At 48.0% G+C, this 24107-nt stretch overlaps 7 protein-coding genes across 7 annotated transcripts; 2 read left to right on the forward strand and 5 right to left on the reverse strand.

Annotated features, from left to right (window-relative positions):
• Positions 1 to 1399: 1399 nt before the first annotated feature.
• On the forward strand, positions 1400 to 3359 carry PGRI_019360 (uncharacterized protein; the record flags this gene model as incomplete). The annotated part of the gene is made up of 6 exons (XM_040789649.1): positions 1400 to 1442; positions 1515 to 1749; positions 1800 to 2004; positions 2060 to 2215; positions 2266 to 2750; positions 2804 to 3359. The coding sequence occupies 6 exons, from the start codon at positions 1400 to 1402 to the stop codon at positions 3357 to 3359; spliced, it is 1680 nt and encodes a 559-aa protein (XP_040646602.1).
• Positions 3360 to 4387: 1028 nt separating this feature from the next.
• On the forward strand, positions 4388 to 7020 carry exg2 (putative exo-beta-1,3-glucanase; the record flags this gene model as incomplete). The annotated part of the gene is made up of 3 exons (XM_040789650.1): positions 4388 to 5494; positions 5547 to 6559; positions 6609 to 7020. The coding sequence occupies 3 exons, from the start codon at positions 4388 to 4390 to the stop codon at positions 7018 to 7020; spliced, it is 2532 nt and encodes an 843-aa protein (XP_040646603.1).
• A 178-nt stretch (positions 7021 to 7198) lies between these two features.
• On the reverse strand, positions 7199 to 11090 carry PGRI_019380 (hybrid sensor histidine kinase/response regulator; the record flags this gene model as incomplete). The annotated part of the gene is made up of 2 exons (XM_040789651.1): positions 7199 to 7507; positions 7563 to 11090. The coding sequence occupies 2 exons, from the start codon at positions 11088 to 11090 to the stop codon at positions 7199 to 7201; spliced, it is 3837 nt and encodes a 1278-aa protein (XP_040646604.1).
• Positions 11091 to 12449: 1359 nt separating this feature from the next.
• Positions 12450 to 15865, reverse strand: PGRI_019390 (putative SNF2 family helicase/ATPase; the record flags this gene model as incomplete). Its single annotated transcript, XM_040789652.1, has 2 exons — positions 12450 to 12854; positions 12908 to 15865. 2 exons carry the CDS (start codon positions 15863 to 15865, stop codon positions 12450 to 12452), a joined length of 3363 nt encoding a protein of 1120 aa, XP_040646605.1.
• Positions 15866 to 16728: 863 nt separating this feature from the next.
• On the reverse strand, positions 16729 to 19220 carry PGRI_019400 (uncharacterized protein; the record flags this gene model as incomplete). Its single annotated transcript, XM_040789653.1, has 14 exons — positions 16729 to 16756; positions 16809 to 16971; positions 17024 to 17196; positions 17247 to 17347; positions 17395 to 17702; positions 17768 to 17818; positions 17871 to 18155; positions 18207 to 18276; positions 18336 to 18519; positions 18573 to 18718; positions 18773 to 18867; positions 18918 to 18967; positions 19019 to 19052; positions 19106 to 19220. 14 exons carry the CDS (start codon positions 19218 to 19220, stop codon positions 16729 to 16731), a joined length of 1803 nt encoding a protein of 600 aa, XP_040646606.1.
• Positions 19221 to 19555: 335 nt separating this feature from the next.
• PGRI_019410 (SIR2 family NAD-dependent protein deacylase) lies at positions 19556 to 20586 on the reverse strand (the record flags this gene model as incomplete). Its single annotated transcript, XM_040789654.1, has 2 exons — positions 19556 to 20175; positions 20256 to 20586. The coding sequence occupies 2 exons, from the start codon at positions 20584 to 20586 to the stop codon at positions 19556 to 19558; spliced, it is 951 nt and encodes a 316-aa protein (XP_040646607.1).
• A 2493-nt stretch (positions 20587 to 23079) lies between these two features.
• Positions 23080 to 23984, reverse strand: PGRI_019420 (uncharacterized protein; the record flags this gene model as incomplete). Its single annotated transcript, XM_040789655.1, has 2 exons — positions 23080 to 23130; positions 23196 to 23984. 2 exons carry the CDS (start codon positions 23982 to 23984, stop codon positions 23080 to 23082), a joined length of 840 nt encoding a protein of 279 aa, XP_040646608.1.
• Positions 23985 to 24107: the final 123 nt, after the last annotated feature.

Genomic DNA, 24107 nt, shown 5'->3' on the forward strand with positions numbered 1-24107 from the left:
TGCACATGTCAAATTTGGTGGAACCAATAAGACTCAGATTGAGTCAATGTGTTAGACAAACGAAGAGTACGTGTTCAGCATAATTAGTGGAGCGAAAAACGAAAAAGACCCGCCTAGCCAAGTTCTGATCCAAAGCCCTGCATGTGAGGTATCAGTCGAATATTCTACAGACATTCCAGGGTCGTTCTATGAGTGTTCCCGAGACAATGCGTTTGGGGCTAAATAACGTGGCGTCCACGAGAAATCGGAAGAAATATGTACGTCTCACACGCGATGATCAGTCGACTGCATATGATTCTAGGCTGGTTCTAGGGTCAAACAACGGAGTACAAGGTACATTCGTATATGCGATCACTTGAATATTCCAAATTTAAACTCAAAAGGAATCAGACAGAAGGAAAAAAACTATAAAAAAACTTGATCAATTGAAGTTGCACAAAGTCTCACGAGGAATCTCGTAGGGCAAGTAAATAGTGATCTACATATTATATCTCGCGTAGGATTAGCCCCCTAAATCAGTAAAGAACACCCCGTTTCAAAATTGAACTTTGATGGCCATGTTCGTCTAGGAATAATAGACAAGTCGAAAAAGTCTGTGCATTTAGCGGATATATAGCCTCTCCATCTAAGCGGGCCCCTCTAGGCCAGGTCGACTCCGTATATGCTCTCCACCTCCTTTAAAAGAACCCGATATTCGGGGGGGAGATGTATATCCGGTAAGCTCGTCATTCACATTCCGGCCTAGATTCAAAACACATATCTTTCCATAACCCAACTAGTCCTAAATAGTAGCTGCACCGTGTAGATCACACGGGCATTCAAGACCAGAATAAGCATAGGAGCAAAAACTAAAGGCAAACTAAAGGCCATTTTTCTTTCATTCCCCATTTTTTTGCGCGGTACGCGTGATTGGCCCGCAATTACTGCCATTCCCTTGACCGCTCACTTCATCCCCTTTCATCTGCTTCAACTTCATGAAATCCTTGGTGTTGACTTATATCTTTTTCTAAAGCCTCTTTTGGTGGTTCCCTATCTCCGAAACTTGTGTGTTTCGCGCGCTCCCGGACCCGGTCTCGATATACAGCCTGCAGGGAATCTTGGATCTTTATTTCTCTGTTTCATCTTCTTGTCTAGAACCTCCAAAATTTACATCTAGACGTTGATGATCTTTCATTTCTTGAAACAGTCGACCCCTCATCCGTTTTACCTTCGGAGTTCAACTTCCATGGAGATTGCCATTTAAGCTCGATATTCGCCGAAATCCGTTTACTTTATCCACTCCGAATATCGCTTTTGAAGCGATCACCATTCAACCGGAGGACTTTTGGCATAAGTGTGATGTTGCTAGAAAGATACTAGTCAACTAGAATTACTTCGACCGTCGGTCTAACTTCACAATATGGGAAATACCCAGGGAAAACCAGTGAATTGCAACGATGCAGGTATGTGTACTGGACATAAATTGGGACTTCCTGACCGCGGTGAATAATATACTAATCGCTTTTCTCTACTAGTCAACCTCAATCATTTCCGGCTCCTACGAGTTGTTGGAAAGGGTGCATTTGGAAAAGTACGAATCGTCGAAAGGAAAGATACAGGTCTTACATTCGCCCTAAAATATATTCGCAAAGAGGAAGTGGTCCGCTCGGAAAGCGTACGCAATATAATCCGTGAACGGAGAATGCTCGAGCACTTGAACCATCCATTCCTTTGCAACTTGAGATACAGTTTCCAGGATATGGAGTACATGTGAGTATCCCCAAATTGACTCTTATGACCCCGAGCTGACCGAGTGGAAGCTATATTGTGGTTGATTTAATGAACGGCGGCGATCTTCGATTCCATATCTCCCGAAAATGCTTCACAGAGGATGCGGTGCGATTTTGGATGGCAGAACTGGGCTGTGCTCTGAAGTATATCCATTCGCAGGGTATCATTCATCGAGATTTAAAACCAGACAATGTCTTGTTGGATTCTGAAGGACATGTTCACTTGGCTGATTTTGTACGTTCTATCGTGGATCGCATTTACGTGAATTTCAGCTAACTTGAATCTGCAGAACGTGGCATCAGATTACCGACCGGGGAAGCCTCTTACAAGCAAGTCAGGAACCCTAGCCTACTTAGCTCCGGAAGTTTACGAAGGAACTGGTTATACCTTTGAGGTCGATTGGTGGTCATTAGGTGTCACTTTTTACGAGTGCATTTACAATAAGGTACGAGAGATCGATTCCTCATCTGTTGCCCTGTCTAACTTTCAACCCAGCGACCATTTGAAGGCCGAAGCCAAGAAACACTGAGCGAAAACATCAAAAAGGCGCAGCCAAAATACTATGTCACCAATCCTGCAGTATCAGTGGCTTGTTTACGGGCGTTGGGATCATTGATGCAAAAAGATCGGAGTCAACGAATCGGCGCTATCGGGTTTGAAACATACACCTCACACATGTTCTTCAGCGAAATCGACTTCGACGCGCTAGAGCGCAAACAGATCCCCCCAGTATTCGTCCCATCAAGTGACAAAACCAATTTCGACGCGACTTATGATCTGGAGGAGTTACTTCTTGAAGAAGCGCCCTTGGAGGCCAGAGCACGCAGACAAAAGCCCCGCGCTGAATTAAGGGATGATGCCACCGCGAAAGAAATTCGAGATGATGAGCTTCATCGTCTCATTGAAACAATGTTCGAACCGTTTGACTACACTCTGACTAGCTACCAAGGCAATGCCGCGGAAGCTATTGCCGCTGTGACGTGGGTTTCCCTTCCTATCTAGATCATTCTCCCCTGCTAACAGTGTCTTCCAGAAATCCCGAGGAGTGCTTCCCTATGGCCACAACAACCCAAGGAAACACCACATCCCCAGCGAATCCAACCGTACATGCTCGTCAATACTCACAGCCCGACTCTTCTAAAAATACATGTCCCACCCAAGCCGACGGCTCGCACTACCGTGCCCCGCCGAGTGAAACCATGACTACACTCAGCGAAACAGCCGACCCCAATGACCCCGCAACTGTTCAGGCTCCTTCTTCCCCCTCAACCCGTCTGTCACCTTCACCACCGCCTGCCCCGTCCTTCCACAGACCCCTACCCCCCAACCACAGCGGCCGACACCGCGGTGCCACCCGGCAAATGAGCAAAAGTGGAGGCGTACAAATGGTGCTCAACGAACATGGCAGCTGGAGTGAACTGGCCCATAATTCCCTCCCCGCTGATGGAATGGACAGTGGTGATGATAAGGGTAAACAAGCCACTGGTATGCTCTCATTCTTTAGTCGGAAAAAGGGCCGTGACCGCAGTCCCAAGCCGACTGAGCCAGGCGTTCTCGGCAAAGAGGGAGCCAGACAAATCATTAGCTGAAAGGCTCACCTTTGGTGAAAACCAATTGGCGCTCATGCGGGTAACGCTCTCGCCAACAATATATACCCGCGCCATATGGGCTATTATGCCAACCCACGTGGTTTCTGCTCACATTCGAGTACAAAACCTCGACCCGGAGACCAGTGCTACCAGTTTAGCACCCAAGGAGGTGAATGTTAGCTCGAACTCCTTGGCCGGGTTGCCACTTCGAAACGTTCCGGCTCCCGCTCCATTGGGGGCCGGAGGGAGACGGCCTTGACCCTGTCTGATATTCTGCACATCAACTATGCATCTCCGTTGATATTTGCAAGAGATGCAGTGCTCGAGGCACCATCTCTCTTTTATTCCATTAGATAACCCGGACACAGCGAGAATTCATTTATCTTATCTATATATCATCCTCCCTCGATATGTCTCCATCCTCCCCCCTCACAGCTGTACATATATACTCACGGCAGACACCGCGTTCTGAATCTTTTTCTTTTTTCTTTTCACTCCTCTTTTCGGTAGGCTTTTTTCACTTTGTTTCCCTGCAATGATGTCTTTCAACTTGTATTGTTTGCATACCCTTGATATGAACCTGTTTATTTTGGTTAGAATTGGCTGGAGCTTGCATGTCTGGACTGGGATGGGTGTATTTAATTTTGCATTTCAATATATATAAACTTGGTACTTGAATCTCAATAGTACATAGTGCTTCGTACAAAGTTGAATATTCGTTGCTATGCAACCATTGCATTGTACTCATAATATAGATATAGTAGAACTGCAGAATTAAAGTATATATAATTAGGATGAAATAATATACAAAGGGATTTAAGGCAACAATACAAATCTGCATTGATATGTAGAGGATCTTCCATGTGGGGAAAAAGCAAAACAAAGCCCCGATATAGATTCTAATTACAGCCTTTTTCCCACGTGTTACTCTTCATTCTCCCCCTTCCTAACACCAACCCATCCCCATTGAAACCAATTCCACATTCCATCCCACCGATCAGCACATAATACAACCCCACCTATCTGGCATGCCAAGCGAATCCCGCGACAGACGGGAGCGTGATCGCGATCGCGCACGCGAAGAACGCTCACGCCGCCGAGACCAAGATCGAGACCGCGAGTACATCCGCGGCCGCTACGAAGATGAAGGCGCAACATCCAGCCCCAACGGGCGCGCCGGGAAATACCGTTTCCGCGGGGAACTAGGCTACGAGTCGAATTCACATAACGAGCGCGATGATTACGACGAGGAGCGTGAGCGGCGCAGGGAACGGAGACGCAGACGGAGGGAGGAGGAAGAGCGACTTGTTGAGTCTGGGGAGAGGAGACGTGAACGGGAGAGGGGGAATTCTAGGGTGAAGGAGTCGTCTGCGCCTAAACGGGATCGAGAGAGGAGGTATCGCAGGGAGGAGAGTGCGAGTGCGAGTCCCGCTAGGGAGAGGCGGAGGGAGGTTGATGTTGATGCTGAGGCTGAGGCACGCAGACGGAGACGGCGTGAAAGAGAAAGGGAAAGGGAAAGGGAGCGCCAGCGGGAAATCGATGCTGCTGCGGCACCGAGGAAACATCGCAGTACTGAGTCGTCTAGTAGTGCTGCGCATCTTTTGAGTGTGGATGCTATGGCGCGTCTTGCCGCTGAGCATGAGTATGCAGATCGCATGGAGCAGACTCGTGGACGAGATGATACGCGTCGAGAACGGGAGAATCGACGACAGCGGAAGCGAGCTGCGTTGGATGACTATGATGGTGCCGACGTTGCGCCGGGTCGCTCACGCCATAAAGCGGGTGCGCGAGTTGTGTCTGGTGCTTATTTAGAAGAAGGACATAGCTCTGATGCCCGGGTTCGTCGTCGTGGCGGTGGTGGACCTGCTATGGAAGAGCATTGGAAAGATGAAGATAGCTGGGAGGGGAGCTTGGAGAGCAGACCACCGGCTTGGAAATTTTGGTCTAATTGGTCCAGGAAGAAACGTATATGGGTTGGATGTCTGCTGGCGGTGATCCTCTTGCTCGCCATCATTATCCCGGTAGCACTTGTTGTGTCAAAAAAGAAAGGCTCGGATTCAAAACCGAGTTCATCGGATTCCGATGACAGTTCTCCTACTTCTAACTTGGACAGTATCAGCCGTGACAGCATACCTGTAAGACTTGGGTGTACCAGCTTGATGGAATTCGCTGACAACAGTACTTCAGAGTTACGCCAAGGGCACCGTCTTGGATCCATTTACGTGGTACGAGACCAAAGGTTTCAACCTCACTTTCACAAATGCCACTGTTGGCGGCCTTTCCGTCATGGGCATCGACTCGAAGTGGGATGACTCTGCCCGGCCGAACGACAATGTGCCTCCTCTTAACAAGCCATTTCCCTACGGCACGCAGCCGATCCGCGGAGTCAATCTTGGCGGATGGCTTTCTATCGAGCCCTTTATTGTCCCGTCCTTGTTCAGCAAGTGGCCATCCAGCGCCGGTATCATTGACGAGTATACCTTGACTAAAAAACTTGGAACCTCTGCGGCGCGCACGTTGGAGAAACATTATGCCGAATTCATCTCCGAGTCAGATCTGAAAGAAATCGCAGAAGCCGGACTCGATCACGTTCGCATCCCATACTCATACTGGGCCGTGACTACATACGACGACGACCCATACGTCCCTAAGATTGCGTGGCGCTATCTTCTGCGTGTAATCGAGTGGTGTCGCAAGCATGGACTGCGAGTAAAGCTCGACCTCCACGGACTCCCTGGCAGTCAAAACGGCTGGAACCACAGCGGCCGGCAGGGCAGCGTCAACTGGCTGGAGGGCTCAGACGGCGATCTCAACCGTAAGCGGTCCCTTGAGATTCACGACCAACTCTCCAAGTTCTTTGCCCAAGATCGGTATAAGAACGTGGTGACAATCTACGGTCTCGCAAACGAACCATTGATGTTAAAGCTTCCCGTCGAAAAGGTCCTAGATTGGACCAAGGAGGCTGCGGAACTCGTTCGCAAGAATGGTGTTACTGCAACTCTTGTCCTTCATGATGGGTTTTTGAATCTCGCCAAGTGGGATACTATGTTCAAATCTCGTCCAGACAACATGTACCTTGACACTCATCAATACACTACCTTCAACACGGGTGAGATCGTTCTGAACCACACGGCCAAACTCGACGTTATCTGCAATAATTGGCACTCCATGATCAAGGAGATCAACACGACAACCTCTGGGTAAATCGAGCTCCCTTCTTTCTAATTTCCCACGCTAACATACAATCAGATGGGGTCCGACCATTTGCGGCGAATGGTCACAGGCAGACACCGACTGCGCGCAATATGTGAACAACGTTGGACGAGGCGCGCGATGGGAAGGAACCTACGATACCAGTTCCACAACAGCTTATTGCCCAACAGCCGACCAAGGAACCTGCAGTTGTGCAGATGCCAACATGGACCCATCCCAGTATTCAGCCCATTACAAGAAGTACCTACAAACATATGCCGAGGCTCAGATGTCAGCCTTCGAAACAGCGATGGGATGGTTCTACTGGACCTGGCGGACGGAGTCAGCTGCCCAATGGAGCTACCGCACAGCATGGAAAAATGGATATATGCCCAGCAAGGCATACAGCCCTTCTTTCAAGTGCGGAGATACAGTACCGGACTTTTCCGACGCATCGGAGAGCTTCTGATGCTTTCATTACATTTCCTGTCATTTACTTGTTGCATTTGCATTTTGCGTTTCATTCATTGCATAGATACCATGGATAAGGTCTAGATTTCTTTCTTGCATATGATTCCCATGACCCTTGATATTGGATATGCCCATCTCAGCTGGTTCTTCAAAGTCTCTTTAAGTCCACATGTCAGCTATGCCTCAAACCAACCCCCAGCCTCCCACACACTAGCCCGATAAACAACCTCCTCCCGTACCCACTGAAGCCTAACACCCCCAAGCAACCGATCAACCCTTTGGAAATCAATTGGCTTCATAATCCACCCGTCAAAGCCGGAATCCATATACATCATCCGATTCTCCTCGAGCAAGGAAGCAGATACAGCAAATATGGGAATGCGAGGCGCAGGCGTGTTCTCGTTAGCCAGCTCTTGCTGCTCGTATTCGCGTATCATCTGTGTTGCACCGAGGCCATCGACGATAGGCATCTGCAAGGGATTTGACTGTTAGTTTATATATAGATTGAGTTGGGAATTATTACTTCTTTGGCGAACGTACTTGTAGATCCATTAGCACAGCGTCGAATCGGGTAGGATTCGTTTTGTAGGCAGAAGCGCATTCTTTCCCGTTGCTTGTCATGTGTACCGTGTGGCCAAATTTCTCCAGCCGCTTTTGGACAATCGAGCTGTTTATTGGGTCGTCTTCTGCGACGAGGACGTGGAGGTTCCAGTCCATTGTGGGTGAGGGAGTTGGTTGGAATTGTGGCTCGGTTGGGGGTTTTGTAGTTGGTGCGGTTGAGATAGTCTCTTTGATGCGATCTTTAGATGTCTCTAACTTCTTGAGATCCTGAGTTTGACGGGAAGTCGATTTATACGGTCGGTCTCTCTGTTCGAGCTGTTGACCAGAAAGGGAGAGGTTTCTTGATTCACCAGTTTTCAAGTTTACATCGACGTTCACGATGGATCCTGACTCCAATTCTTGAATTTGGCCACATTCACACGGAATACCCCCTGTCTGATTTGTTATGCAAGGCGAGGATGAAGTGTCTCGCTTTGTGTCTTGTTTTCTTTCATCTTCCTGATGTTCGTTTGCATGAAGATTCTTCTTTTGACTATCTTCATCTGGAAGAGGAAACACTAGTCTGATCTTGAAGCAACTTCCTTTGTCCTCTTCAGACTTCAGGCTTAACTGCCCATTCATATTGCGTACGATTCGGGCGACCAGCGCAAGACCAAGACCAAGCACATTTTCAGTTTCGAATACAGGACCACTTGAAGCGCCTTCGTATGAATTGGGATTCTGCATATAGCCCTTGTTGGAGACTTGTTCCAGCTCACAGAACAATGTTTCAACCGTCTCTTGAGACATGCCAGATCCAGTATCGTGTATTGCTACCTCGACACAGATATGATCTGGCTCCAGGACCTCTGGTACGACACAAGACTCGATTGTTACTGCTCCAGTGGACGTGTGTTGTATAGCGTTGCTTATCAAGTTTGTGATTACCTGGCGTACCCGTCGTTGATCTCCGAGGACAGGAGGTAGGGCTGCGTGTTGAATTACCTGCAGGTCGAGATTCTTCTGTCTTGCCTCTTCCCAAAATATATCTGTTGCTTCCATAAGGGTCTCTGCGAGATCGAATATCTCATCCTTTATCAACCGCTGTCCGTTTTCCGCATTTGTGAGGTCTAGAAGGTCATTGATAATGTATACAAGTGACTTGGAAGCCGAATGAGATCTGGAAATGTGATCTCGTGTTTCTTGATCAAGAGATCCATCCAGCACAATTTCCAGATAGTTGATGATGGCGTTGAGAGGTGTTCTAAACTCGTGCGCAGAATTGGCGAGTAAAAGCCTCATCAACTGGTTGTTCTGTAACGTAGCCTCCTTCTCTTGCCATATATCGGTGAAAGTACGATATAGCAAAGATAGAACGGATGCCTTTCCAAACTCTCCGGATGACCACTCATGTTGCCGACTCGATCGCTCTGAATCAATCGCGAAGTTGTGGCTTTCCAAATCAGCCCGGAAGAAGATAATAAAATCACGACCGTCGACCGAAAGAGGAACGTAAAGCAAACCAGAAAGATGATGAAAGCCGCGGGAGTAGTTAAGGTCCTGGAAATCGGCAGCGATATCTACGGACCAAAATACAGTGTCGTTTTCTTTAGCTTTCATGTATTCGAACAATGCCAGAACTTCCTGTGAGTCCGCTGGTTTTCCCAAGATCTTAGACTCGCCCATAATGGACGCTGCAGCGTAATCTGCCCCGAACAGACTGAGAAGGTCACCAGGCGGAGTCTTGATAGCCTGAGACGTGCTGGTTTTATCTAGGGAGATGTCTGGTTCTCGAAATTGAAAGGGTAAGGTATAGGACAGACGCTCAATGTTACTCGACACCGCCTCTGCAATAAACCAAGAAACTTTATGGATGAGCGGATGGAGGCTTTGGCTGCTATCATAGGACTGACATGATATGATACCCCAAAGCTTGCCAAAGACATTGATTTGAATTGACAAACAAGCCTCGACGGGATTGTCGGTATGCGGCGCTGAGAACGCTGGTGGTGTAGAGAGATAGGTGTGCGACATGTCGAGGGGGCTCTTGTTTGTTGAAGCGCGATACACAAGTATCGAAGTGCCCCGTCTTCCAGAACAAGAGGAGCACACAGTATTGCGCGTATATAATTTCTTCAGTCCATCGGGGAAGGTTGATTCTGGGAAATGCATTCCTTCGTATGAAGTTAACCCTAACGAAGTATCAACCGCATCGGCGACCACGATTCCGTTGCGATCACTATCAAAATGATACATGGTTGTTCTATGAAACTGAACAAGACTTTTCAAAGTGCTGATGCTATGTTGGACGAGCGCTTCTAACCCTTGAGCATTTGCTAGCCGTTGGAGAATTCGAGGGATGGTATTGAGAAGCTCAGATGATTCCGGCACTTTTCTGTTTCTTGTATCGTGGTCTTTCCCCGGAGGACTAGAATCCTCGAAAAATGCCCCAGAAGTCATGTCCAAGGTCCGGCTATCCCCTGCCGTTGTCTGACTCTCGGTTTTCTCCAAAGAAGGGTGATCGTTTCTCGCTTGAGCCTCAGGCTGGAGCTCACAAATCACATAGTTTTTATATACTGTGCTTGTATGCATGGTACACCAGAGACCCTGGGTATATCCATCAGGTGACAACATAGAAAGGAAGAAAACCTCAGGCCCAGAGTCCTCGACAGAGTAATCATCACTCAAGACGAATCGAGCATGAGTAAGAAAGTTGCTCTGTTGCGAAGGTGGCAAGATATCACAAAATGATAGAAATTCAAATAGTTTAGCAGGAGAATATCCAATGATTTCCTCCGAGTTATCGCTCGCTATTTGCACTTCAAAGTTACCGTCGGACTCTGTCACCACAACGAGTGCACCGAACGACTGAATGAGAATGTCTTCTTCATCTTCGCGCGTGTAGCATATACCCTTTGTTGTTTTGTGGAAGTCAAGGACCTCGCCACCGTTCTGCACAGTGTTTTTCAATTGTGCCAAAACGTCGAGATTATCACTGGCGGAAGATTGTCCATTGAACGCCGATGAAATCTCGCTCCCACCACCACTCTTTCGATGCACTCGAGCGATATTGTCGGTTGTCTTTGGGACACCATCCTCAGCATTCATGCTCTTCCCGGGCGGGTTCTTCTGTTGGCCGCCTGCCTGTTCATTGGCGAGGCCTGCATTCCATGTGTCCGTAAAAGGAGATATTGGCGTTTCGAGCTTATCGAGGGAAGGAGTCTGTAGGGCAGATGAAGGCGTGGAATCAAGCGAGACAACAGAGCGAACAGGAAAGACTCGTTCCGCTGATTCAGTGCCTAGCTGGGGCAATTTCAACTTTGAGGATAGAAGCTCGGCTACCGTTGATATCTCAGTCTTGTTGTCAGACATGATGCGCATGGTATTTGGTATAGACAACGTTCGCGCGAGAGACTGCCTCCTTCCGGCACGATTTTCTTCTTTCTTGCCATTTCGTTCATCTTCATTCGGGTCATCGTAAATGACCGTCCAATCGCGGTTGTCTTTAATGTCGGATGGCGAAGACATATTTCAATGTTCAATTATCGGCAGAGCGAACAGTTGAGAGGTATTCGAGCTAAGAATACCGCCAGCGTTAGATTTGATCCAGGCAGCGAATTTGACAGGAAGCAGCTCACGGAAAGACAGTGACGTATCAACGCAGTTAAGCAAGGACTAGCAACATCAGAGTCATCGTGTATCAATGATATGCAGCACACGGAGTTTGTGAAGAAAATCGAATGAACTTTGAACAGTATATGTCGCCTGTTGAAGGATCTCCACGAATTGGCATACTTCAACCGGGGTTAGCAAGGGAGTCTCTCCCCCAGCTCAAGCTTTCTCCTGAGCTTTCAACCTATCAAAAGATCAACCACCGGAAACAAGCTTCCACCCTGGGAGCATGTCCTCGGTTCCCTTGTCCGGTTCGCCGGAAACTACCATGAGGAATTCACTCGCAATCCTTTGGACCAGACTCTCAAATCCATGGTATGAGGTTCGGTCTGGTCCTGGTATTCCAAACCCTCCAAGGAGTTCGAACTTTTACATTGAGGCTCGTCCGCTGTCAAAATGTAAGGCATTTGGCGTACTGGTCAATTCCATGTGATCCCAGTGCAATGGAATCAAAGATATATTGGGCATTACTCGCAATCAAGCTAGACCGTCGGAAGGCGAGACTCGGGGGGACCGGACCAGAACCATAGAACATGACAAGGAGGTACCTGTTCCGGCCCATCGAGAATCAGCTCATCTCGAATGGGGATACCCCACACATTCCACGAAAAATGAGTGGTCTGCTCAGTGTGTGACAAACGGCTTGGATTTGACAACTATACCCTCAATTAGTTTCTGTTCGGAGGTATCAAGTATCGAGACAAAGGTAGAATGGACGTTAGAGGTTGAGCTAGTCTACCTATAAGCATCAGATAGAGACGTATCGCACCATTTCAATGAGGCGCGAGAGACCTCTATCGATAGCGGCGGCAATGATCACCCAGGATCGTACCTAGGTGTCCCAGTCGGACCACAATGCCGAGCCCACTGTGAAATCGCCATATCTAAAAATGAGCAGGAATCTGACTCGCGGGCATTGGTTCCGGATACATGGGAGGCGTGAGGCCAAGTCAGCAAATAACCAAGGTTCCACGCTTTCGCCTCAAACAACCCTAAGCGGAGTATAGGGAGTGGAGGACATGTCGACGCATGTTTTGATATAGTAGCAAGAAGTTCAATAGATGTACGAGATGAACCAATAAAATATAACATCAACCACGAAATGAGATAAACCTAGTAGAAGTAATTCAAACACGTTCCTCGCGCCAGCCGGGACTCCCCAAAAAGTTCTATCCAAATATCATTTCATAATTTCGTCCACAGCTACTAGGCTGATTACCAGCGTCGACCATAAACGGAGTGTTCATGTCGCTCCCGGTTAGGCTGGCCCTGGCTTCCCTGGCTGCGTGGGGCAGACTGTGATGACTCCCGAGAGGATTGAGCAGGCTCCGTCTCATCTCCAGTATTTAGCAGTCGAGTAGGCTGGTTGAAATCCAGGGTGGTCTGGTTATCCGTGAATTTGGATTCTGCATCACGACCGAAGAGCGCCATCATGTCGCGCATGGTGAGCTTGCCAGCGCCGGTCTTGCCCTCAATAGTGGCATTGGCCAGTTCGCGCTTGCGGTCCTGTAGGGCGACAATGCGTTCTTCCACGCTACCCTTGATGACCATCTTGTAGATCTTGACGTCGACGGTTTGGTTCAGGCGATGGACACGATCGATGGCTTGCTCTTCCACAAACTAGGTTCAGGGTTAGCACAATGCGCAATAGATTACAGAAAATCGCAACTTACGGGATTCCAGAAGGGCTCTAAGATGACGACACGGCTAGCAGCTGTAAGATTGAGGCCTAATGCACCGGCACGCAGACTGCAGAGCAACACACGAGTGCCACTGTTGTTTCGAAGCTTTTCGAGACTGGCCTCGCGGTGGTTATTTGCCATTCCACCGTCGTAGCGGGCGAAGCCAATATTAGCACTCTTCAAGAAGGGCTCGACCTTATCAAGCATAGACGTAAAGACGGAGAAAACAATGAACTTGAAGTCCGGTGCCTCGCGATTGAGAATCCGCATAAGGTGGCGGATCTTGGTGGATGGAAGCTCTCCGTTTGCTCCTTCATCATTGTAGATATCCTCCGTTTCGGAATCGCTTTCATCCTCGGAATCGCTCAAAACTATAGGTTTGCTCTTCCTTCGGGAGGGTGATTCGATCTCATCATCGCTTTCATCGTCGTCATCCGAAACAAGCCATTCACCACCTCCTTCGGCGTTTTCATCGTCTGATCCACCTGCTTTCCCGAGGCTGGGAATATTGCGCTGATGTTCAGGTACAACCCAGTCGCCTTCTTCTTCCTCTTCATCGTCGCTGTCAATAATGATTGGTCGATTTTTGCGGGAACGAGAAAGTTGTGCATCAGATTTGCGGGCTGTCGGAGAGTCCAGAACATCAAGTTTCTTGTGGCTCTTCTTCGACTTCTTTTTCTTTTTGTCTGTCCCGATAACATTGGTATTCAAATCGGCTTCACATTCACCGCATCGACTGCCACCAGCCTTGATTTCGTTTGGACTCAGGTCCGTCTGGCAAACATCGCATTTCTTTGCAATAACGCTCATTGCCCCGAAAAGATCGGCGATGCTGTCAAGGTCATCTGGCTTTGACTGTGTTTGTTGGCTGCTCGCACTGCCATTCTGCAAGAGAATATCCTTGTCCTTGGCCAAATCACCCTTGACCAAGTCGGGGTGGTTACAAGCCTGACGAAGACGTAGCAGCAGAACCAAAGCTCCAGCATAATCGACCTTATCACTACCCATCATTTTTTCAAGGCTATTCTCCGTCCTCTGCTCGAGACGTTTGTAGAAGTTTAATTCACCAGGCATGAATTCGGCATCTACCTTGATGACCTCACGCTTGGCGATGTGGAATCCATTCGCGGACTTCTTTGGCTTGCCGTCTGGTCCTTCTTCACCAGGCTTCACATTGTCGTTCTGCCTGAGGACATCCTTGGTGCGCCGTTTCATGAAGGCCTTCAGATAGACCTGTAGTCGCTGAATAGCCAGGCCCCCGCGGCCATTGTTCAAAGGCCGACTGATTTGGTCTCTCCAAGCAGCCAAGTCATCATAGGGCTTCACTCGAAGGAATTTGATTAGACTCTGCAACTCATCCAGGTTGTTTTGCAAAGGCGTTCCTGTCAAGCACCAGCGGTATTGAGCATCCAATGCATATGCTGATTGTGTGGCTTTGGCATTGCGATTCTTGATTGTGTGTGCTTCATCAAGGATGATACGGTACCAATGAACAGCAAAAATTCCTGCTTTTTTGGCCTTGTCTGATGCTGACGAGTTGAATTCGGAGGTAAGAGTTCCATATGTTGTGATCACAACGTCGTATTTGTCCAATGTCGTCGATGTCTTTGTTCGGTTTGCACCGTGATAGACGCAAACACGCAGCTTGTGGGATGGCTCAACCTTGTCCTTGATTTCTGCCTCCCATTGCTTGATGAGTGCAAGGGGCGCAATTACCAAGGTGGAAGAAATGCAATTCGGGGGCAGCTTGGTCGTCTTACCCTCGGATTCGGCATCGCTATCGTGTTCGTGATCGGATTTACGGTTTTTGAGCAACAAAGCGATCGCTTGCACTGTTTTGCCCAAACCCATATCATCTGCAAGGATTCCGCCCTTGGGAAAAATTCCTTTGGACGTCTTTCGACCAGTCTCTTTGTCACACATCCATCTTACACCGTCGATTTGATGGGGAAGGAGTGTCACTTTGAGACCTTCGACGACTCCATCTTCTTCTTCGTCGGAATCCTCCTCGTCCTCCTCTTCTTCCTCCTCTGCTGCCTCATCGTCTCCTTCGTCTTGCCCAACCTTGGCAGATGAATCATTTTCAGACTTGGCACTATCTTCTTTCGGATCATTAACCGTGACCCCTTGCAGTTGAGCGGCAAGATCATCAAGGTCGTCAATCGCTTCTTCCTTCTTCTTATCCACAACAACTTCATCTTTCTCCTTCTCTGATGTGTTCTTGGACTTCTTCTTCCCACCCTTCTTTTTCTTCCCCTTACGTTTCGGCTTAGGCTTGTCCTCCTCGTCCTCGAACGCACCTTCAAGCAAGGCTTTGATGTTTTCTTGCGCCATAGCCGTATCCACGTAGCCATTCATATCCATGGCACCGAAGCCCTGCGTCGCATAGGCTGACGCCCTTGGAACAGGATCAGTGTCATCGCGCGTGAGATCGATAAATTTCTGTATGTTCTTCGACGCGCCTGCCATCGGCGGAAGAGGCTTAGACTGGTATATAGGTCTAGGGGCCCGAGGTGTTGACCAAGTGACATTTTCAGGGCGCTTGATGCTCACTGCACCATGTTGGAATCCTCCACGAGGGTTATTGTAGGCCGATGGTGCCACCGGCTTGAATGGATCCCATGGCTCGCTTCGCTTCACCGACGGCGTAGCAAATGGGCCACCCGACGTGCCCTGTGGGCGGTAAGCGTGAGGTGTAGCACTTGATTGACCTTGGTGGCGTGATTGTGGTTGATGTTGCGGCTGCGGTCGAGGTGCAGGTCGATGATGCTCGGCACGAGATTGATTCGGCTTGGGAATGTTGAAAAGATGGTTCGATCTGTGTTGTGGGGGGCCGATCGGCGAGGGTTTTCCGAATTCAGGTTCCTGGATATGGGCAGGGTGAGGCTGAGAGTTCGGTTTTCCCCCTGGAGTGAGGGGTTCCAATGGCGCGTTGCTTTCTCTAGCCATGGTGTTTTAACGAGCGGTGTGGTTCGAAGGATCTTTTGTTAGATTGATGAATATATTGGCTCGCTGAATGTACTGGGTGGGCAAGTCTGAGATGATCCGATCTTTGGGCATCAATTCCACGCGAAGAGGAATCTCGGAGCACTGAAGTTTGACGTTAGTCTTGTTCTTTGTGTGGGCTCGACGACTTTGGGTGGTTTGCGGTACGAGTTCAAGAAATTCGAAGCGAACCTAGGATAAACTAACCCTTTGATGATGCCTTGAATCCGAAGCCCTGGAGTGTTTTGTCGATGGTGGGGTTGGCAAACATCAAAGGGAAAAGCGTCGTTATCGATCACAAAGGTTATCGATTTGTTTTGGGTCGGCCTAGCAACGGATGGCGCCTCAGGCATAATTACAACCTCAGGCAGAAATCGTCAACATCTCTTCCTATATCAAGCATCACTTCTAGTTGTTGCAACCCATACATCTAGACCAATAAACTTGTACTTTTCAGGTGTTGAAATCGGGAGGCTGTGGCTCTACTAGCGTTTTTGGGGCTGCGGCCTAGGTCATTTAATCCTAAAAAAAACCATCTATTAGCCAATCCCTATATATATATCTTCTAGAAAGCGGATTCCTCTATCAAAATCATCAAATCTGCGGCCATTCGGCCTTGCCATCTGATATCTTACACTTTCGACGAGACACCTACCCGGCATTGCGTGGGTGACTCGGAACTGAAATTCAGCATAATCTCCACTAAAACAGAATTCCACATAAAGCCATCTAATGATAGTTTCTAGCGTGCAACTGCTTCTAGCCCTCCAAATCCCAAGGACTTTACTGCTCTAATAACAGTCCTATTTCCCCTCTGGCAATTTATTCTAGTTCTCCTTCCACATAGACGGCACACTGTAGATCAAAGTCAGCTGACGATCAGATAAAAGCTCCTATTCCTACTTACGAAACCTCAATCACAGCACATCTTCCACCCTGGACAACACCAGTCGCCTGTTTGATAGCAGGATCTAGCTCGCTTTGCGTGGTAACCGTCGCACCCCACGCCTTACCAGCTGCAGCTGCGATTCCGGGGTAATCGGCAGAAGGGTCAAACGAGATATTGAGATCTGGAGTAATTCAGCGATTGTGAACAGGAAAGCTAGTTTAGATTTAGCTGACCTCGTCTATTGGACTTCGACGATAGCCCGTCCTTGTGGACTAGAAGTGCAGACACCTTTGGTGCGTTCCATCCGCCGTTGTTGAGCACAACAAGGAGGAAGGGAACATCGTAGCGCCTGGCGATCCAATAGACGCTTTCCATCTGTGAGAACAGATACACACCGTCACCGACGCTGTGTTCATTAGATATCGTAGAAGTTCGTGCACGTTAGTGAGTACTTACATTGCACATATGAATGAACCAGGCTTGCCTAGCTTGACGCCAAGTGCCGCACCACCTCCCCATCCCAGACCACCTGCACCGCTAGCAATCAGACTTCCGGGCTGGAATTTGATTAGTACCGAGTCAGCAAATTGGAAGAATTACATACCTTGGTTAGGTTCAAATGGTGGATGAGGTTTCCTGCATTGGTTACAGCCTCCAAAACATAAATAGTGTCTTGGGGGAGAGAATCTCGTAGTCTTGATGCCAGGTATGGCACGCTGACTACGCCATCTTTTGATGGCGATTCAATTTCCCGTAGAGATTCCCTCCAAGACTTATAGTTCTTTGATCGCTCCTCGAACTCCAGAGTATACGTAGCACGATCAATGCTTTGTTTATCCAGGAAAGCATTGATTTGTTCAAGTGCAATTCCACAGCCAACCTTGAGCTTGCGAGTGGCATTGATTGAAAAGACTAATACAAAGTCATTAGCAAGGAAGCAGAAAAGGGCTCGTCCTAGAGTTGATATGTGAACTTACGCGGCATTTGTTGCTTCAGTGGATCCACATCTAGATGGAATACCTTCGTGCCTGCAATATTTGTTAGAACAATATTCGAACACTTCTTCCTGGGAATTTTTACCGCTCCGAGGTTTTCCAGCAGTAGGAATCCAAGGCACATCACAATCGAGAATAAGGATAACGTCGGCTTCAAGAACCTCCGGGTGAGTAGTAACGGTAACGCCGCGATAAGCTTCATGGTCGCTTCGCATGGAAACGTCAGAACCGACCATCTCCACGACTGTGATTGGAAGTTTGTCACAAAGCTCGGCTAAGAGCGCTGGTGCTTTGAGATTCCGACCAAGATAACCTGTGATGACAAGCGGTCGTTTTGCGCCCATAAGGGATTTGGCAATTAATTCCACCTCTGCCGTTGTTAGCGACGTGAAGTTATAGCTTGAAAAGAATATTACTCTACCTTGCTCTGGCAATGCACTTGGAGCGATTGAACTGAGAATTTCTCCGTCTTCGCATTCCTTTCCAACACGCTGTATAGCAGTTTTGGTTAGTAGTATTTTAGTTTATTTTGGCGACTGCAAATACTTACTTCCTCAAGTACCTCTCTCGCAGCCATTAGATATACCGGGCCTTTGGGGTCAGATGTAGCAAACTGCAAAGCTCGCGAGACCATCTGCTTGATATTGCGTCCGGTCTTTATTTCGCCTGTGTATCTGCAGTACTGTCGGACAATCGCTGCTTGATCAGGTACGTCTTGCAGCCAATGGATGAACCTGTAGTAGTATTAGTAGGCTAAATGTAGATCTTCTCTTTGGGGCTTGCTAACTCTGTTCTGGAACCCAACATTTCGCCATTCTGAGTAAAAGGACTCAAGCCAGCAAAGCATAGGACAGGAACCCTGCTGACGGAAGCATTATGTATGGATTGTCCCATGGCAAGAGTGCCGCAGTCGACGTGCACAATTACACATTGCTAGTAAGAATATTGAAGTTAGTGAGAATCAATTGAGATGATAGGCATAATCACCGGAACTCCCGTAGCTTGAGCATATCCCAGTGCAGCTGACAGCGCGACTAGCTCCGAAGGACAAGTAATGATGTTTGGGAAATTGGTATTGTTTTCTATTGTAATTTAGCCCTGGTGTTATTGAATTAATATTTCTAGTGCTCACCTTGCTTGGCCTTGATCATTGCTTCCAACATCGCGGGATGGTCGCTCCCTCTGTCGGACCGGTCAGAACATAACAAATCTCTTGTTATTATAGGGGCTCACAGGTTAACAAAACAGTGAGTGATGCCGGCCTCAGCTGGGAGAATTGTTAGCTTCTCTAATGTATTTTGTGGAGGTCTGATCACATACACAGCGCCTCGAAGAAATTCTCAGCGGCAGATGTGAGGCTGCCATCTTTGACAATTTCGCCTTCATCGTCGCTCTCTACATTCTTTCGTTTCTGGGGTACAGTATTCGACTTCATTGTGATGAATTGAGTTGTAAGAAGGGAGTTTTAATGGAGGTCAGGGCAGCAGCTCTATATATGTGGTACCCCGCATAGTACAGTAGCCCCATCAGCTGAGAATTCCGCTATTTATGGAGTAAATTGTTTCCGCAGTCTAAAGGAGCACCCGATGATCGGCATTTTTACCGGCAAATTGGTCGAAATCTCTGTGATTGGCCTATTGATATGATTGATACAACTCCATTCTCCTTGGAATATCAACTTTCATGAAACCCCATTCCTATCACCATAACGCTCATGCGCCAGTTCATCGAACGGTTAATAAAATTCGCCGTTCTCATGTCCCATAAAATTCAAATCTCGCCAATAACACTCTTGAGTATCTCAGGGACAATGACACCCGCATCTCCCTGGAAGAACCAGTCATCGTAATCAAGTTCACCAGGTACATCATCGGGGTCCATATTGCACACTGCAACTCGGGCACCCTGCGAACGCGCCTCATCGACGTACCCTGCAGCTGGCCAGACCCTCGCACTGGTGCCAATGACCAAGCACAGGTCAATTGGACCCGCCGCCATCCACTTATCGACAGCCTTGAGTGTCTTCTCCGGTAGGGGCTCTCCGAACCATACGACTCCCGGTCGGAGCAAGCCATTCTTGCATTTCGGGCATTGAGGTAAGTCCTTATCGGGGATTGTAGGGATAGGATTGCTGGCGTCGGATATGTCGACCTCGTTGGTTATGCCCTCCAGCGCATCTACAAGCGCCTGGGATGCTTCCTGGCCAGTCTTGTCGGTCGCAGAAGGATTAAGGCCTGAACTCTTTTTGGGGATCTCGAGGGCCGGAACGATGGGGTCGATGTAGTTTTCTTCGGTGTGGGTGCAATAGAAATTGGTGCATTTGACAGTAAACAGATTCCCATGAAGAAGATGTAGCTGCTTCGATGGATGGTTCGCTCGCTGCGAGAGGCCTTAAAAAACGTGATAGATTTATTAGTCAAGAAAAAAAAGAGAGAAACCAGAAAAAGAAAACATCTCGACACCCTCATACCATCTACATTTTGGCTCAATGTGATGAAATCTTCATTCCTTCGCGACAGCTCAGCTAAGGCGTAGTGTGCTTTGTTGGGGTCGGCCTGTAAGGCCATATGTCGCCGATAGCTGTAGAACTGCCAGACGAGATCAGGAGTCCTGTCAAAGGCTTCTGGAGTCGCAAGGGAGGTTGCATCATGGGAGCGCCAAATTCCACCTGCGCCACGGAAGGTGGGTAGGCCTGAGGATGCTGAGATTCCAGCACCAAGAAGAGCAACAATGCGTTTGCAGCCTTTTAAATATTCAGCAAACGATTGAAGTTCAGCAGCTGGCACGATTCTTGAAGCCATGGCCTTTCCGAGTCACAATATTTGGAAGAGGTGAGGCTTATCGAAGGGAGCTGAAGTGGAGATTGCGGGGAATTTATAGCCCATCTGGGCACCCACCTAGGCATCAACACCTAATCGATAAGGCGCCAGAACAATGGCTGGTCGAACATCTATTATTAGAAATATTGCATTTCTTGTCTTAAAGAAAAGGAACATAAAAGCTGAGAGATCTTCTGTCATGCTGCAGGTCAAGTATAATTTCCGTAGATCTGCCGATCCAATATACAATACACTACTCAAAGTCTACATAGATGACTAGATGACTGCCACAAGTCTTTTCTGTCGGGTTTACAGCTCTGTGCTACTGTTCCATGACAAACTAATTTCAATAATAAAAATTCAATAAAAAAAGGAAAATCTTCTAGGAGGGGTGGTTCCAAATATTATGCCTATAAATAAGAAGTCTGGCGCGCAGGGTCAATCGACGATCACCCGCAGGCGTTTTTCACTGATCAACTTCCTACCGGAGCGTGCGCTATGCAAATGCAATAGGCCACGGCCACCTACAGGCACTATTTTTTAACTTATCTTATTGATATAGTGCTTATCCCTTGCTTTTGAATATGAACAGAACTTCACAGAGTTCCCCTCGCCAAAGTGGGGGTTTTAACGGCCAAATTGCCTGCCAGTTGACCGATTGGTTACGGGTATATGAGGGTCAGTATATATACCTGGGCCGTGAAGTTCAGAGCTTGTTCGAAGGAGATCTCTGCCTTTACGATAGATTAGATATATATAGCTCATAAAACAAACAAGTGAAGGTCTAGAAGACTGTAGACTCGTACGGCTTTGCTCTCTTCCTTTTTCGTTGTGGTCATTACGGTTGTTGATCATATTTATCGACTTAGCTCTCGAGCAACAGCTTATTGAACATAGTTATAAATACCTCTCTACTATATATCTGTTTCAGCTTTGGATGACAGAGGCTAGCTTTTCTTATCAGCTTTACTTGCTATCTTTGTTTGGATTGTTTGAGTCTTGGCCCCCAAACTAAGAGCCCGATACTTTGTTTTGGTGGTGTAGGCTCAACCTTGCCAAACGTTACCCTGTCGAGCTTTACTTTTACTTCACTCTTTGTCAGTCCGAATATGGCACCTCTCAGCCCAGAAAACGAGCCAGATGGGCAGGAATCTGGGTTGGCAAAGAAGAATCGACTTCGAGATGACGATTCAAAACACTCCAGTTTGTTTCAAAACCCCCGCCCCAGGGCACTCACTCCACCATTTCCGGAGAATAAAAGCCTCAAATCGCAAGTCCCATCAACCAATCGTGGGTGGCGGCTTTCACTTTCAAGGCGACGGGAGCAACCATCTACCTTCAACCAAAGCCAGTCTCCTCTATTTGCAATTCTACCCGCCGAAGTCCGGCTTCTCATTTGGGAGCACTATCTCTGTAGCCAAATGCTACATATTCTTCGGCCGAACCAGCGTAAATGGAAACGATCCGACACGAAGATCGTTGGAATTTTATGCAGCGAACCTCGTGATTTCTGTCCATGCAGTCATCATTGTTGGGGATTGCTTGCTCGTCGACCCGTGGCAAACTGCACTACCCCCATGGAGTACGGGTCATATTACCATGAGAACTCCGAGTGGAGATTTGAAACAAGAAGGGTTGACTTTGTGCCACTTTTACAAACCTGCCGAAGAATTTGAGTACCTTTAATGGATATTCAAATATAATTAGCTAATAGCGCGGCAGATATTCCGAGACCATTGATATGATCTTTCAAAAGAACACTTTCCTCTTTAACCACACAGAAACACTTATTGACTTTTCGCATTCACTTCTACCACAGCGACTGGGCATGATTCGCACTTTACAGCTCAGCTTTCCAGATCCCGGTGGCTTAAGTTGGAATATGTGCTGTAAGGTTCTCGCTACGAAGATCCCAGGCCTGAAGAACTTGACCATCCACTTGTATCCTCACGTCACAAACCACCTGGATGATTGGATTATACCGCTGCGTCAGATTCAACAACCCACGGTATTCAATGTTTTGCTCATCAAACCGTGGTATCTGGACCCACAGTGGGAAAAGTCCGCTGGCCTTGTTGATGCACCTTTCCAATTTGCCATTGCTGATGTGGAGAGGCGTAGCTTTTCGAAAACTATGGAGTAGACACGATTCATGAACACAGACTTGCCAAGGCGTCGAGTTTGATACACTGGGTTCATGTTCTACATTTCAGAGAGCAAATGTTTCGCATTGCATATTTCCCCATGATTAGCCATACATAGCCTTAAAATCAAGTTTAGGCTCCACACATTCCGCTATCCTCATCTCCTCCGAGCAACGCTTCTTGTGTAGACTCTCATACTCCCAAGGTATTCCACCCAATGCAAATCGCAAACATTGAAGGTCACTCATACCTTGGCCACTGGATCTCTGTCCCTAGAACTCCATCCAGATCCACTCGAGTCCATCGATAGCTTGTAGCATTACCCACAATACTAATTCACATCGTTCAGGTCCATTAGTCCGAATAAAGGTAGTTGTGTGCCCTATATATGATGGTCAGAGATGGCTATAAATATGGCGTTTGTTGTACACGAAAGGATATGCTCACCGATTCAGAGGTACCGTCGCGCAATACAGGCACAGCTCGGTATTGAATATTCTGCAATACCATGCCTGGAATCAGCCGTCCGCGTCCGTTTCCAAGTGGTTCTGGAGTCGGTGATCTTTCATAAAGGGTGTCAGCATCCGGGCTGTCGATCTGAGTCTGCAAGTCGGATGTACCATTGTCACTACGGCATCGGGGTGTCTTAAAAGGGCGGGTGCAAGGATCTCCGTTGGCATCTTTCCTTTTGTTTGTCTCAGGGTGGGGTGGCTGCATCTCGTTTCGTTCGTGTCGCAAATTGCCTTGCATGCCTGCGCCTGCATTCAAGCCTGCAGCAAATATATTTCCATGCTCACCACCAGACTGTCCCTGTGTAGCGTCGGAATCAATCATGTCAATATCCCGGGGTTCGTTCACAACCCCAGCGCCGCGTGAAAGTTGCATGGCGGGACCTAGAACACGGTAACCCAAGCCTTGGTTAATCCAGTTCCTGTGCAGGGTGTCCTCAATTTGAAATACTTCATCCGGGACTTTCAACCTGCCATCCTGATAGGCGTCCATCAATCTCATCTTGGCTGCGGCTTTGTTTGTTGTCGGCGCGAGCCCATAATGGAAAAGCTGGGCTTCCCACCAATGGCCGGGATTGTCCGGTCTGGTCCTGATGGCTCCCAATGGTGTGCTGAATATGTCATCCAGTTCGGCATATGAGGCGCGTGCGTGTACGGCACCGCAAGAGGTAGTGACGTAGAGAGTGTCTATGTTGTAGACCCACCTGCCGTGATAGACAGGCGCCATGGTGGGTTGTGTGGTAAAGGAGTGGGAGATGAAAATTGAAGTGAAGATGAGATGAAGATGGAATGAAGATGGAATCCCCAAATACCATATCAGCAATCACTGAGAATCACATGTCGATTTGAA

The sequence above is a fragment of the Penicillium griseofulvum genome, assembly GCF_001561935.1.
Source record: "Penicillium griseofulvum strain PG3 chromosome Unknown contig_80, whole genome shotgun sequence".
Lineage (NCBI taxonomy): Eukaryota > Fungi > Ascomycota > Eurotiomycetes > Eurotiales > Aspergillaceae > Penicillium > Penicillium griseofulvum.